The following is a 14927-nucleotide window of genomic DNA, read 5'->3' on the forward strand; positions in this document are numbered from 1 at the left end:
TTGTCCTACATTATTTATGACACAAACAGCTTTGAGGAGGATATTCATTAGTGCGACTATTAGGTTCTGCCATAGCTTTTCCCCAAAGAAGGCTTTCTGAAGATCTGTTTCTCATGATGAAATGGCAAACAATCACGTCATGAATGGATGTGCATTCTTAGAACTGATATATCTTTATTACTAGGTTGATGCTAGAATTTTCGCTTTCGTAGTTCAGTTTTAGTAGTTTGTAGTACTGGCGTTCACATTTAATGGTTAACCTAATGAATCCACAACTATTGGTCGACATTTATGAGTAGTTCTATGCAACTTCGAAAGTGGCATGATGCTACGACCAAATTTATATGGCCTTACACCTGTTATATCAGTTGCTATCTTGAGTTACCATATAGTGGGAGTCAGGAATATCATTTCGTATAAACTTTTAAAGATAAAACAGTCTTACCAGAAGAAGGCTATACATAAAGAGAAAACAAAACGGCGTATCTTTGAGGGTTGTTTCAGTCATTTTTTAATGTCGACTTAGATATTTCTTATTTGATCCTTTGTCTTTAGTTACAATAAACAAAGATTTTATCTTTTCTCAATACGAATTCACAACAGACCATTATGCGAAAATTTTCTTAAAATCTAAGGGACATGGCGAAATATTTCTGACATAATTAACGCATTGTTCTGATACGTTTATGCACTATGCCAATCATCTGAAAATCCGAATTCAATATGATTATCAACAGTGATTTTATGCTCTATTTTCTACCTGCTAACTGAAGTGAAGCGTTCAAGTTTGCACAGAGGATTTCTCTATAAAGAGTCATCAGAAGAAAATTCTACATTCACGTGTATTTATTCATATAATAGTCAATAGCTTTCTATGGCTTCAGGGTGATCAGTTTGCTCTGACTCCGGGTGGAGACCCACCATTGCACCTATATGGGTTAAAACTCACAACGAATCTTAATTGAGTGAGCCTGGGAGAGAGATCTTTCACATTCCCCACTTTAAAGAATAATTACAATACGCGCGTCATTTTCTAAGGTCATTAGTATCTTTCCTCTGAGTATAATATGTAGTATTGATTGTTTATTTAGGCATCAAGACTACCGTTTTACTTTAGATGAGTCTACTTCAGTTAAATTAGTCTCTAAGAACGTGGCCTTTTTACTAGAGAACTTTATCACCTCTCCTTTCTGAGTACAGATACAAAAAAGAGCACAGGTATTTTTCTTCATCGATTATTTAGCTTATTATTGTTAGTATTCAAAGATTTTAACCTTTTGTACCAAATGAAGTCGGATTTTTTTACTATTCTTGTTAAGTACAGTAATACACAAACCTCTAATTTTCGCTTATATCACCTATCAAGCTTTAAAACACTTTTTCTAGATCTCGGTTTTCGTTGTTGTTCTTCCTGAGAGATCACAAAACAATCTTACGGCGCTATTTAAACATCTTTGTGGTTCACCTGAATGCTATTTCACAGTCGATGATGGTGTGCAACGTTACAACTGCAATTAGTGGTGTCACAATGTACGCTACGGTCTCACACCGGCTGCATATAAATGATTATGCAAGCCACTATCACGTTGCCCTCAGATAAACAGGAGCTTCGATGACGAAATTCAGTTGGTTGGCTGATAGACTAAACCGTAGGAGAGGTGTGGTGATCTTCTACACACAAGTACCTCAACTTGTTGAGAGGGTGGCACATTATTCAGGGACATGTGGACTGGTACTTTACAGGCTGAAATATGGATGGAAAGATATTAAATTAGTTGTAGTAAACTGCAGTCGACAATGTGCAATAGATGACTCCATCCTAAGCAAACTTAAGTCCTGGTGTAATAGGAGTAAGATCTCTTCGTAGGTGACTTTACTGCACCGTATATAGATTGAGTAAACTTAGGATTAGGGCCATCAACGATGTCGTTTGATTACAAATTATTATAAACTACAATATCACCAGCTTCATTCCAGAAAATTAGAGTTCCCACCAGATATGACTGAGGAACCTCCTCATTTCTATTTGGCTTGGTCTTCACACCCGGTGATGATGTTGGCCAAATGACTTTCCTCCTACCTCCAAAGAGAAGTGATCATACAGTCATCGTATTCAAGTTTATGGCTGAGATAACCTGTCAAATACATGTGCCGGAACGTCCTATTTTATGGAAGGTGAACATCGAGGCGATAAACTCTTCGGCATCGGCTGTAAACTAGATAATTTACTTCGTGGCATCAGTGGTCGATGCATAGACTCATTCCTGGCAGTTATACAATCAGGTAACTCGATAACACATACCCTGTACAGTCCCAAAGATAAAGAAGCACAGTCATTCCTGGATGGGCCGGGATATTTGACATTTACTAGAACAAAGTGTCGGAACGTTGCTATCAATTTAAGCACGACAAGTACTGTTTTTGGGATATTCAGGAAAATATCCCAAAAATTATTCTATTAAGTCTAATGCTATTCTTGAACTTGAGATGGTATCATTTTCCTATTAGTCAATATTTATTTCACGTGTCATTTTCCTGTTGACCAAATATTGTACGAATGTTATTTTCTATTTTATGGTACGATGTGGTCTGCTTGATTGGTATATAAACAGAGTTTGTTTGAAATACATGATTCATATCGTAGAGGCTGAGACTTGTGTTCTGGGCTTGCCTAGCTGGGCTAGGCGGAAAGCAGGACCAACCAGAACTCTAGGCTGCTCATACGGTTTTACGCGTCATTGTTCCGATCGATAATACGCCGACGTCTAATCTGCAGTTAAGTTATTACAACTATGGTCGATAAGAAATAAACTCATAGTTAAAAATCTGGGATTTCCAGAGAAAATATAAGGTCCAGTTGGTACAATCTATAATAAAGCACTTTAAGAGACTATTTTCGTACATAAATTACAGAATAAGGATGCAGCCTTGGATTCATAACCTAATTACGAGAGGCAATGGATCTGAAGTGATAGAGTATGATGAGAAAAATGCACAGGCTATAAGAAATAATTTCATGGCAGTTTTCACTCAGGAGCCTCTTCTAGACGAAGAACTATACCCAAATACAAACCCAACAAACCATCTGCTCACTGTGGGCTTTGGCCGAGATGATGTAATCAAAACTCTTAGCACTTTAGACACGGAAAAGTCAACAAGAACGGATGAACCACATCCGAAAATCCTGAGACGGATTACATAATATATTGCAGCATCACTGACTGGATATTCAGTATATCACTTGGCTAACATGTGTTACGCGCCGACTGGAAAGATGAAGTCGTCACTCCAGAACGTAGAACAGGACCAAGACAACTTTCACCAAACTACAAAGCTGTCAGCCTTACCAATGCCATAGTTAAAATACTGGAAAGAATAGTTGGAAAGACCGTAATGACGTTCGTGGAAACCAACAACTTGTTAAACGGAGAACAACATGGGTTGATCTTGCACAACAAACCTCCTTGTAGCAAGGGAGCAATGGATGAAGTCTCTAGACAATGACAAATCAATGTCTACCCAGTCTTCGGCAAAGCATCTGATAAGGTGCCAACAAATAAAGTTATTGAAATTAGAAAACATAGGCATTGCCGGACCTCTCATAAAAAAGCTTCAGGATTTCCTAGTGGGGCGTAGACAAAAGTAAAAGCGAATTCGAGGTGCTCCACCTGGTGACCAGTACTTAGTGAAGTACCATAAAGTTCTGTCCCATTTCCTTTACTTTTTACACTGTATGTAAGTGATTTCATGAGTATAGTTGGGTTTTCAATGTTACCATAGGCTGATGATGTCAAGATATGGTTAAAAATAATAGAAGACGAGGGTGCATGCGAACTTCAGGCAGACATAAATATTGTGATCAGCCGGTATAAAGAGTGGCTGATGCTTATCAGCGCGGCGGTATGTCTACATACACTTTGGGGATAGAAAGGTAATAGATACAGCATAGAGGAAGTGTCTGTACCCGTGGTTTGGTCTCACAAGGATCATGGGGTGACAGTGAGTCATGATCATAATACCAAGGCCCACTACCAGGAGGTTTCATATAAGGTTTTTGAAAACGATGGACAGTTAGACATTCACCAGGTTAGATACTTCAAAGTTCACTAAAGTACACACAGTCATGTGAAAACTAAACTTGAAAACTGTGTTCAGGATGCAATTGCATGTTTGAAAAGTAACTTGGATAACCTGGAAAATGTACAGATGGAGGCTATCCGTGCAATTCCAGACTCCGGGGTTTACAATAAATGAGGGGCTTGAAAAGCTAGACCTTGATGATGTCACAGGTATTCAGTGTCTGACAACGCTTCTACCAGTAACACCTAATATATTTCGTTCCCACCCAGAGAAATCAAAAGACAGAGTCGAGGAGATCGGAAGAGTGTATTTGGCGATAGCCAATATATCGAAATTCTCTGATCTAATCTGGCTAGCGATTGCGGTTGATGTTGAGCACGGCGTTAACACACGTGATCTGGTGCGGATGCATGACCGAGAGCCTTCAGTTAGATGAGTCCACTAAAACATATGGTCAGCATCCAATGTCGAAAACTTAGAGCTATTTATTTTGGGGAATTATTTACCGCTACAACCTCTTTTCTCTGTCGTACCGCAGATGAAGAGGTGACTTGATTTTGATATATAAACTATTAAGAAATGATTTTGGATATGATATATTCTCTCTTTTCCTTCTCACTATATCCGGACATCTCAGAGTACATGACAGGTGGGTAGAAAAGCTAAGAACGAACATAATAGCGCTGGTATACAGGTTTTTACAATGAGTCACTAATTCTTGGAACTTTCTATCCAAAGTAGTGGTGCTAGCGCCCTCAACTGACTCATTCTAGAGAAGACAAAATATTCACAGAAGCATTCTAGAAAAGGAATAACACAGGCCGTTGTTTTTCTTTCCTTACTACACAGATCTGGAAACATTTTGTCAATTTATTCTGTTAAAATCTCTTCTCATTTCAACAAAATCGTATATTCCATAAAATTCCTCATTCAATGGGCTCGAGGATGATAAATATTTTTTGATCTTGGAATCTGAATTGAGTTCTCAATAAGTTGTGTTTATCGAGCCTTCAGCCTTGATCTTTAGGTAGATCACACAAATTCAGGGTCACTCTTATAATGATGATTTCCGGGATCTTATAGTTTCGCAGAGTTTTGAGTTATTTACTGTAGACGAACTGGACTTATTTGTCATATATAAAAATAAATATTTAATGGCTGTTTCGAAATTGGTATTTCTGATTCACAATGACTAGTAATCATAAGTCTTCTGGTGATAACTATATGGATTCGATGTGTATAGGAATTTCAAAAATACTGCATCAGAGCCATTCTGACGAGAATCCTTCATCTGTTGGTGTTTCACGTCCTTCAGTTTCTAACGATATCGATAGTGACCCATATTTCCAAATTCACGAGGCTTCACGCACTACTGGAATGTTAGACATTAATCCGAAATGTATGGTGAAGGATTCTAAACATGGAATTCGTCTTAGTAGTAGAAGACGCGGTTCAGATATCAGCAAAAAGGCTGTCTTTGTCCAACCTCATGATGGGAAGTTGTTCAAAGTTGTGTCAAAACACAGTATGAAGAAAACAAAACCTCCCGTAAGTTTTGTGTAATTTTTGCTGACCCTTTGTTACGCCAGTCCGCGTAGACGAAATTTTAAGCAACTTGGGATTTCTCATTTTTTATATACATTTTTGTCTGATGGAATGTCGATCTCGACAAATACTTCTTTTAGGGTGGGTAACTTTTACCAACGGCTTTTGCGGCGAGACTAATTTATGGATGAATTAATTAGATTAACGATAACGGGTCTTCGACTCGAAATTCTTTTGTCCATTTGACTAAATAATATCTTAGCGTTTTAGCTAATGTCATTTCGTGATGAAAACCCTGAGTCTAATCTCTATCCCTAACCATCAAATTTAAATCGCAATCCTTATACTTCACACAGACTTATAACCCTTATTTAGCCCTAATCAGTAGGTGGACATTCTCAAGGCCACTTTTGGTGTCGCTCAAAGGTCGTGCATAAATTATAGTCACTGCTTTTGTTTGCATTTACAAGGTCGTCTGATCATTGACTACGGAAGTATTATGATAGCTTTGATGGAACGTTTCAAATACTATATCTAATATGTGTTAGACTACATATGTTATATAGGGATCGAATATTTAAGAGATGATGGGACAGGTTCGAAAAGTAGAGATTAAGATGGTAGGAATTCATCATTGTTATTTCTGTAAGGCGAAACCAAAATGTTGGAATCTTTAGAGGTTGAAATGGGCCTTCAGTAAATCCATGTGCGGAAGCAAGAGTTATTATATCTTTGTGTTGATATTTACGGGGTAAGTTTGAACTATTACTGTGGTAGGCAACTGGAAGATCAGTGCTGACTACATATTCAACCCTTACAACTGAATTCCGAAATATCGCTTCGTAATGTTACTGATTAGTAGTTAATGTCTGAAGTGTGAACCCGTAATTATCATTTGTAAGTTAGAACTATTTAATTAAATGTTTACAATGTACTACACTAGGTCCATATATAGTTTTCACTCTGGAACACGTACGAGTCAAAATATCAGATAGACAGAAGCATACACACCGTTGGTACGTTATGTGTTTTGCACCTTCGAAGTGCAAAGTACTTCTACAAGACTGATAGGATTCTAATCCTGTTTTCACCCTGGATGGTGAACAGACAAAAGTAGCCGAGAAGTTCGTGCATCTAGGTAGCTGCATAAGTGCTGGTGGTGGCCTGAGTGATGGGATAAATTCACGTATAGTGAAAGCCAGAGCGGCTTATGTCAATCTGGGCCATCTTTGGCGCCTTCGTGATGTCAGTCTGGCTGTAAAAGGTCGGATCTACAACGCGTCGGGGAGAGCGGTTTTACCCTACGCTTGTGAAACCTGGCCTCTCCGAGTTGAGGGTGTTAGACGACTCTCTGTGTTTGATCATCGTTGTCTACAAAGGATTGCTGACATCCAGTGGCAACACCATGTTAGTAATCCAGAGGTTCGGCATCGTGTGTTCGCGCACAGAGACGATAATGCGATTGGTGTCACCATCCTGAAACACCGACTTCGGTGGCTTGGACATGTTCTACGAATGTCATCCCAGAGGATCCCACGTCGAGCATTATTTGCCGACACCGGGACTGGTTGGAAGAAGCGGAGAGGTGGTCAGTGTATGACATAGTGTCGTGGTATGAAAGAAAGCTGCAAAGGGCTGGCTTCTGTTGGACCTTCACGACTCCCTGGTTGGGGTCCGAGAGATGGTGCAACACAGTGGCTAGAGACGTTATCAGATACGGCTCAGAATAGAAGCCAGTGGCGATCCTGCTGTAACCTTCTTTTACTTTCTTCATAAAAAGTGGTTGTATCTTCCTTAACTGAAAGAACTCTTTCTGGCTGTACCTTTCCGTTTCCCACATTATTATTGTTATCAATATTTTTATTATTATTAACACGTTACCTTACACTAATCTGTGGTCGTTATTGTTCTTTTTTTCTTTTTTTTCCTTATACGCACCTTACCTTCTCTCTTCTCTTCATATTCTCATTGTTTTGTGTGGCGCATATATATTTGGTGCCCCCTTGTATCAATATTTATGTGTTCAAATAAATAAATATACACCGTGCGACCTAGTAGGGTTGGCGTATTGCTGATGTGTTCTACATTCAGACGAAAGTTTTGTGATTCCTGGCTTCCAGAGTTTGTCTAACCAAGACCAATCAATAATACAGACTAGAGAACGATGCATCATGAAGGGAAACAAGGATTAACCTTTTAGATTCAAAGTCTCATAGAGATGAAAAAGTTAAGCGCATCGTTACATCATACTACAATTAGACTTCTTAAATTATGGAAGATATATTTGCATAATATTTTTATTATTTCAGCTGTTATTCCGAAGTTATTTATCCTTCTTGGCATCTCGTCTTTAGTGTCTTGGAACAATGTTCTAGTTAGAGTTATTTCCAACCAAGTTTTGTAGTCGTGTACCTAAACTCAGGAAACATAAGGTAGCGTCCATTGTGTAGAATTGTTAAATTCTAGCGATTGTTTCATATCATTTTGTCAAAGCATTTTATCTAAACAGTCAATGCAACCATCAAGTCCAGTTTGAGCCTTTCAAAAGTATTGTATAGTATATTGTGAGTCGACGCTAATTTGTGTATTCATGTGACTATTTTTACATCATGTTTTAGGCTTAAATCAGATTTTTGTAAAATACCGATCTCTGTTTCAGGATATTAGCAAGGAAGTTGCTCAATGTCGAGAGTCCCATAACGACTACCTTGACTTTTCTAATATGAATCTTCAACAGATTCCAAATGCAATTTTCAAAGATTTATCCTTTATAAAAGATTTATTCCTGTATGGTAACAAATTAACCACACTACCAAGCAGTATCAGTCATTTGACAAATCTAAAACGACTGCTATTGCAACAAAACTGGTTAACAGCATCTGGCATACCAAATGAAATAACGAAACTGACTAATCTGGAACAATTAGATCTACGTTACAATCGTTTGGATGGTCCTCTTCCTACATGTATATGTGGTTTATATAACTTGGAACATTTACTTCTAACATACAACAAATTAACCCATATTGTAGACGAAATAAAATATTTAAAAGTGAGTTATTCGTTTCACTTGTTTTTATTGAGTGTAGCTTAACAATTAGTTTGAAAACTAATCTTATGGTTTACCCTGTGGGATTAATATGTGATTACGGACCTCATATCTTATAAGTTTCGGAATGTTGCTATTAAGCGATATAGATAAATTTACACGTAAAGTTATGTGTCTAAATATTCTGAGCCAAAGTGATTTCTTCCATATACAGGTTATATTATTATTTTTTGGTATTAAACATGTACATTTTGACGATTTCGCATCAATTCATCCACTGCTCAAATATAAAACATCCGCTAATCTCACTCATATATATATATATATATATATATATATATATATATATATATATATATATAACTACTATATGTCCTTTAGTTTCTATTACATACCGTGTGGGGATTCTAGAACTACAAAATCCAAGCTCTGTGTCGTCAGTTTTATCATTTTTTACTAATGTGTTCGTTCATTAGTTAGTTTCGCAGCATCTTTTCGCTCATTTAACTATCGTATAGCAGTCATAATTTTACTATTAGTTTGATAAGGAGGGACAGTACTGTTGATATTTACTATCAACCAAGACTATGCGTAAAGTTGCAAATTCACACTCATTGTGAAGTTGGTATATACCGTTAACTTTTATATTAATGGGTTGACTCAAACCTTAGTACATAAATCTGCATAGGACTTCTGGGTTCCACAGTAAGATACATTACAAAGTAAGCCAGAATTTTAACGTTTTCGATAAGTTGCCTTATAAACAACACTAAAACGTCATTTTTTCGATATTTATTTGTTCGTTTCAGCGCTTATCTGTATTGGTTGTAAGCCGTAATTTGATTCGACAAGATTTGCCTAGTTCTATCGGTGAACTAACGAAATTGGTAAAATTGGATTTATCCTTTAATCATATCACCTTCTTACCTGACAGTAAGCAATATGTTTTATTTATCCACTGACCAAACGTTTCGCTTAAATACTCTGTCTATAGTGAAGTTTCGTTCTTTAAGCTGGATGCTTCAATTGTGACGCTTTCATTCTTCTGCTGAACTACGTCATCAACACAAAATTCGAGTAGTGTGCCATTCGAATTTATTCATATGTTATTAAGTTTATTCTGTCGACCTCTATCTTAGTTGGTTAATGTTAACTTTTATTTTGTCATTATATGAGCGTTTATTTTGACTGTGTTGCCTTATGGCTTGATTCTTGATGCTATATATTTACATGACTTTATACTTGCTTGATAAATGATTGATAAACTGGATCGATGTGTTAATTGATTGCTGGCTGACCTGAGTCCCAAGCTTCTAAATATTCTTTGGTTTTCAACAAAATACGATCCAAAATGGAGAATGAGTTGATTAACAAACCATCGTTCTTGGATTTGTTAATCGTCAGAACCAACATAGGAAAACCGGAGACTCAGGTGTATCGAAAGCCCACTTACACAGATCAAACTGTCAACCAAAGTAGCAATAACCCAAGATTTAATGAAGCCAACTACGTACGATCTAATGAAAAGAGCGAAAATAAATGGCAGCCTACTTACAGCACGGAAAAATGAGGAAAAATACCTAATGAGTGTTTTCAATCAAAAGTCAATAAAAACATGACAAAAACCCAATTTATCAAGCGAGTTTGAAGTCATGTAAATATATAGCATCAAGAATCAAGGCAACACAGTCAAAATAAACGCTCATATAATGACAAAATAAAAGTTAACATTAACCAACTAAGATAGAGGTCGACAGAATAAACTTAATAACATATGAATAAATTCGAATGGCACACTACTCGGATTTTGTGTTGATGACGTAGTTCAGCAGAAGAATAAAAACATCACGAATAAACCGTACAACTGAGAGAATCAAACTCTAAAATCATCATCAACTCAGTGGCTACTTATTATCTGGTGAATACTTTTGATTCACAGGCTTTTTTCTACCCATAAAATGTTTTTTTATAATTTCTCTACTAGCCATAATAATATTAATGATAAGTTGTGAATCAGTTGACTAACGTTACCACATTCCGAGATTTTCGCCAAGTTTTCTGAACCACCTAGCGTTAAAAAACTAAATCTTCGTGTTGTGCCATGTCACAAAAATAAGTCATTGATCTTTCAACTTAATCTGAAATAAAGTTAAGGAGGCCAAATCAAAACATGTCGTCAGTCCATAAAGTCACTGACAATTAAACTTAACCATGTTAATAGGTGAAGACTACTTGGTTGGGGTCCGCGTGATTATCGAAATAAGTGGTTAGAGACTTTGAATGATATGGCTCAGAATCGTTTGCAGTGGTGCATTCTTTGCCTTCCTCCAAATTCTAAGATTTTGAATTCTTCATATCTGTTTTTGTGCTTTTATCTCACTAATTTATATTTTCTTGAATCGTATATTCGATGTCTAGTCTTTTCAGTCAACATTCATACTGTCACAACCTCTACTATTCTGGGATTTGGCCTGATGGTTTGATCTCTTTCTGCTAAAGAAGTACGGCTACTTGAACTGATATACGTACGTACCAGGCTCCATATTGTGACTAACTTTCAACTTAGTACACCAAAAGTGCGTCAAAATTGCATATTTATTAAGTTAGAGTTCACCTTTCATTCACATCTAAAGCCTTTGATATCTTTTTATAATTAAGACTTAGAAAATTCGTTGCGAATGCATAATAAAAACGTTTCTCTAAGTTAATTCGAATGCTGTTTGTTAGTCGGTCATAACCTGTATGGAAATATTTTAAGAAGTTTGGTTAATATATCAACCTGATCTGAAATAGAGTTTGCCAAAATCACGTGGCATGCTTACGTTGTATGATGAGTCACTACAAGTGTGGGTGTGAAAATGAGAAATCTCGGACGAATGAATTATTCACCGAGATAAAGGTCAACGCCCACTCTAATAGGATGTGGATAATTTTATCCACCTATGAGTTCTACGTGCTAGTTATATTAGAAATAAGGTTTTCTACACAGTTTACTCAGTTCGTTTTGGATTTACTAAACGTGTGCATTAGGAACTGATTCAAGAGCTCGTATCGGAATGCTAACTCAAAAATACACAACATATTAGTGTCATAAATGGTTTACAGACACTTCAGTGATGATTTGTTGCGAACATAACGTGTATCAAGCTGTTAAGATTGAAATTTGCTTGTTTAAGCTTTCTACTAAAGAGGAGGCCACATTAGTTTGAACAAAAACCAGTCATATTAGCCATTCATTTTATACTAATTAATACTTACGTTATACCATACTTTCTTGTCAACTTTGTTAACACAGTTTGCTAGTTTTGATCGTGACAAGGTAAATCAGGATTATAAGCTCCTTGTCATCCCAAGCAATTCTCAAAGTAGATTCTTGTAAAAATAATAAGAATCCAAAATCTATATCTTGCACATTCACTCATTAACCATAAGATTATATCTAATCAACTCGGTCAGGTTTATATAGAAAAAACTTTTAGTACATAATAAATTCTATATACAATGCGTAACTACTGGTCAGGAGGTCGCAGCGAAAACTAATGTACTTGCAGTGTTTTTTATTCACTTTCTGAAATGAGTTATATCAATATATTTAAGGTGAAGTAGGTCTTGGCTATCATCTGTTCTCATTTTTATATCTATATTTTTCAAATTTACGTACAAATTCATGTTCGCGTGCGTTGGGTTCTGTGACCTGTACTCATCCGGATGGAAGCTAGTGCCTGACTACTTGGCTGGGTTACCTGATTGCATTGAATCCAGGCTGCAGGATACTTACTGAACTTTGTGCGATCAAACCATTCATTCATATCACTATATACTGTGTGGAACTATGCATTGAATATAATCTAAACCTATAATTACCACATAGAGTGGGAGTAGCTGCAGCACCATGGTGTTTAATAGTTATGGGCGATTATTGCTGAGTATATTGTTCATAGGACTTAGCTTAGTAATCCAGAAAAGCTGAAATTTGAATAAAGAAAAAAAAACCGTCGTGACAGAATAATATGATTTCATCCATTTTGTGAATTCTCTTCATCTGTTTACAACCTTGAAACAGTATTGATTTTTCGAAAGTATATATATTTATGAAAATTACTAAAGTGATTATGAGTATGGAAGAATTATAACAGTTTCCTAACATATAATTATCCATATGTTTACTGATGTACGAATTCGAGAACGAAATCTTAAAACACATAGATAGAAGTTTCTGAAAAACAAAACTACTGACAAAGTTACGTAGTAATAATCGTTAAAATGAATAGGTTGACAGCGTAAAATGAATAAAGTTTAGAAAGGATGCAAGAATCAAGAAGAGTTTATCATTTAGAGAATAAGTTACTACCCGAAAAGATTCTCGAAATATAATGCACTACTATTTTTTGCCTGCAAAGAGCTGAAGATCGTCCGCGAAATAAATAAATTTACACTACTCCTTACGATCGTTCTTGGTTAATTCAAATTTATGTGTTTAAGGATTATAAAAAATTTGTCCTAATCTCACGTTATCCCGTCTCTAACTAAATTCATCAAGATTTTTTTTATAAGCACCTAAATATATTGAAATTTATTGTATTTCAATTTTTACTTTTATCTATAGTTATGTAATCATCAATGTTTAACGGTGTTTTTATATTTTAAAAATTACTCAGGTATCGGAAAATGTACATCTTTACGCGATCTAAATCTTCAACATAATCAACTGACAAAACTACCTGACAGCATAGGAAATCTGGTAAACTTATGTAGATTATCTATCAAGTGAGTGTTGCACACTAATTCTCCTTTCATTTTGTTATTCGCTTAGCTATCAGTCATTATATTCACTTGTTTATTAATGGATGACATATTGCTTAATACCAGGGTGGTATTAAAAAAAATAAACCGTAAAATAAGTAAGAGTTTAGGAAAGAAGAAAGTCGAGTAAACTTAAAAGAATAATGAGAATTAATTTTACTTTTTCTGAAAAAAAGCCTTAATTGTTACGAAAAATGTAGCAATAGTACACAAGTTTTTCTGTTGGTCCCTCCTATGAGCCATTTATATAATCACTAGAATAAATTATTTATAGAGCCCCAGTCTTGGGAGTTTTAATGAACTATTGAGTGTTAGGGAGACCCAATTAATTTTCGTTTTGTAAAAGCTTGTTATGTTTTTTCATTCACTTTAATCACCGGAAATCGGTTCTTAGTATGGAATTTTCTGGGATTTCGTGTATAATATATATATCGAAGGTTCTGAGACCTATGTTTGCAAATGGCTTCGCTGATCAGAACTCTATATTACTTACACGATGCTCTCATTAGGTTCAGTCAGTGATTCGGGGATGACGGTGATCGAATATAGGGAGCCGCCGAGCATTATTAGCTTACTGTGTCCAGCGTTATATATTTCACTCAACAAAGGCTTTCGAGGGCTACCCAAAATTGCTTTGAAAGCATTACAAATTGTTTACCAGTCACTGATGTTCGTATATTTACTGGGGAAAAACTCATTGCTCACCTCAACGTAATTACCACTATATGTACTTTATGTGTAAGAGGTCTTTTTCTCATCAAATAGGTTTCGTTTTAGTCTCTATGTCAGTGTTCCAGATACTTGATATTGGGTTTGTGAATATTTTCTTCCAACTTTAAGCAAAATTGTATCTCACTATAGTCGCTTAAAGATTTGATGTAAATTACAGGTTGCATTTGTTGCAACCGAAGCAGATGTTTGACTACTTATATCTATGAAAGGACTAAATAAGTATCAGTACAAATTATCGAGATCTTCCTACGTAAAGTGTACAATGTGTGGTTATAGACATTGATAACATGGAGTAATCCTCATTTATTGGCAGGTTTGAAGTGTTTGTTGCATTTAGTCAACGACTTGATATTGGATGATTGTCGTACCATACCACGGATTTATTAAGGTTGTAAATATGAACCATTGCATTTCAAGTCATTGGTCTCATGTCTTAGTGCTCGGTATATTTTATCATACAATGGTAGAGCCTCTAACCACTGGTTATGATAGTCGCGCGGACCCCAACCAAGTAATCTACATCTACCAACATGGCTCATACCAGAAGTAAGTGATATTATGTACTGGTTCCACATTTTGGTTTGGCCGTCTCTAACATTCTTCTATCCGTCTCCAACACTAATCAGCATTGCACGCCACAGTAGTTTATGGTTGGGCATGCGTAATCCGTGGCCTAACCATCTCAGTCGATGAAGATTCAGCACCTCATCAATTGATT

General features: G+C 36.1%; 1 protein-coding gene across 1 annotated transcript in view; it reads left to right on the forward strand.

Annotated features, from left to right (window-relative positions):
- The window catches only part of MS3_00005087 (uncharacterized protein), a 54284-nt gene that overhangs the window by 3230 nt on the left and 36127 nt on the right, over nt 1-14927 (forward strand). The window contains exons 2-5 of the mRNA XM_051213108.1: nt 4940-5628; nt 8285-8677; nt 9484-9607; nt 13333-13441. Coding sequence (XP_051069052.1) covers nt 5269-5628; nt 8285-8677; nt 9484-9607; nt 13333-13441 — 986 coding nt within the window. The 5' untranslated portion in view covers nt 4940-5268. The remainder of the gene's footprint in view (nt 1-4939; nt 5629-8284; nt 8678-9483; nt 9608-13332; nt 13442-14927) is intronic.

This window comes from Schistosoma haematobium, chromosome 3 (genome assembly GCF_000699445.3).
Source record: "Schistosoma haematobium chromosome 3, whole genome shotgun sequence".
In the NCBI taxonomy this organism is placed as follows: Eukaryota; Metazoa; Platyhelminthes; class Trematoda; order Strigeidida; family Schistosomatidae; genus Schistosoma; species Schistosoma haematobium.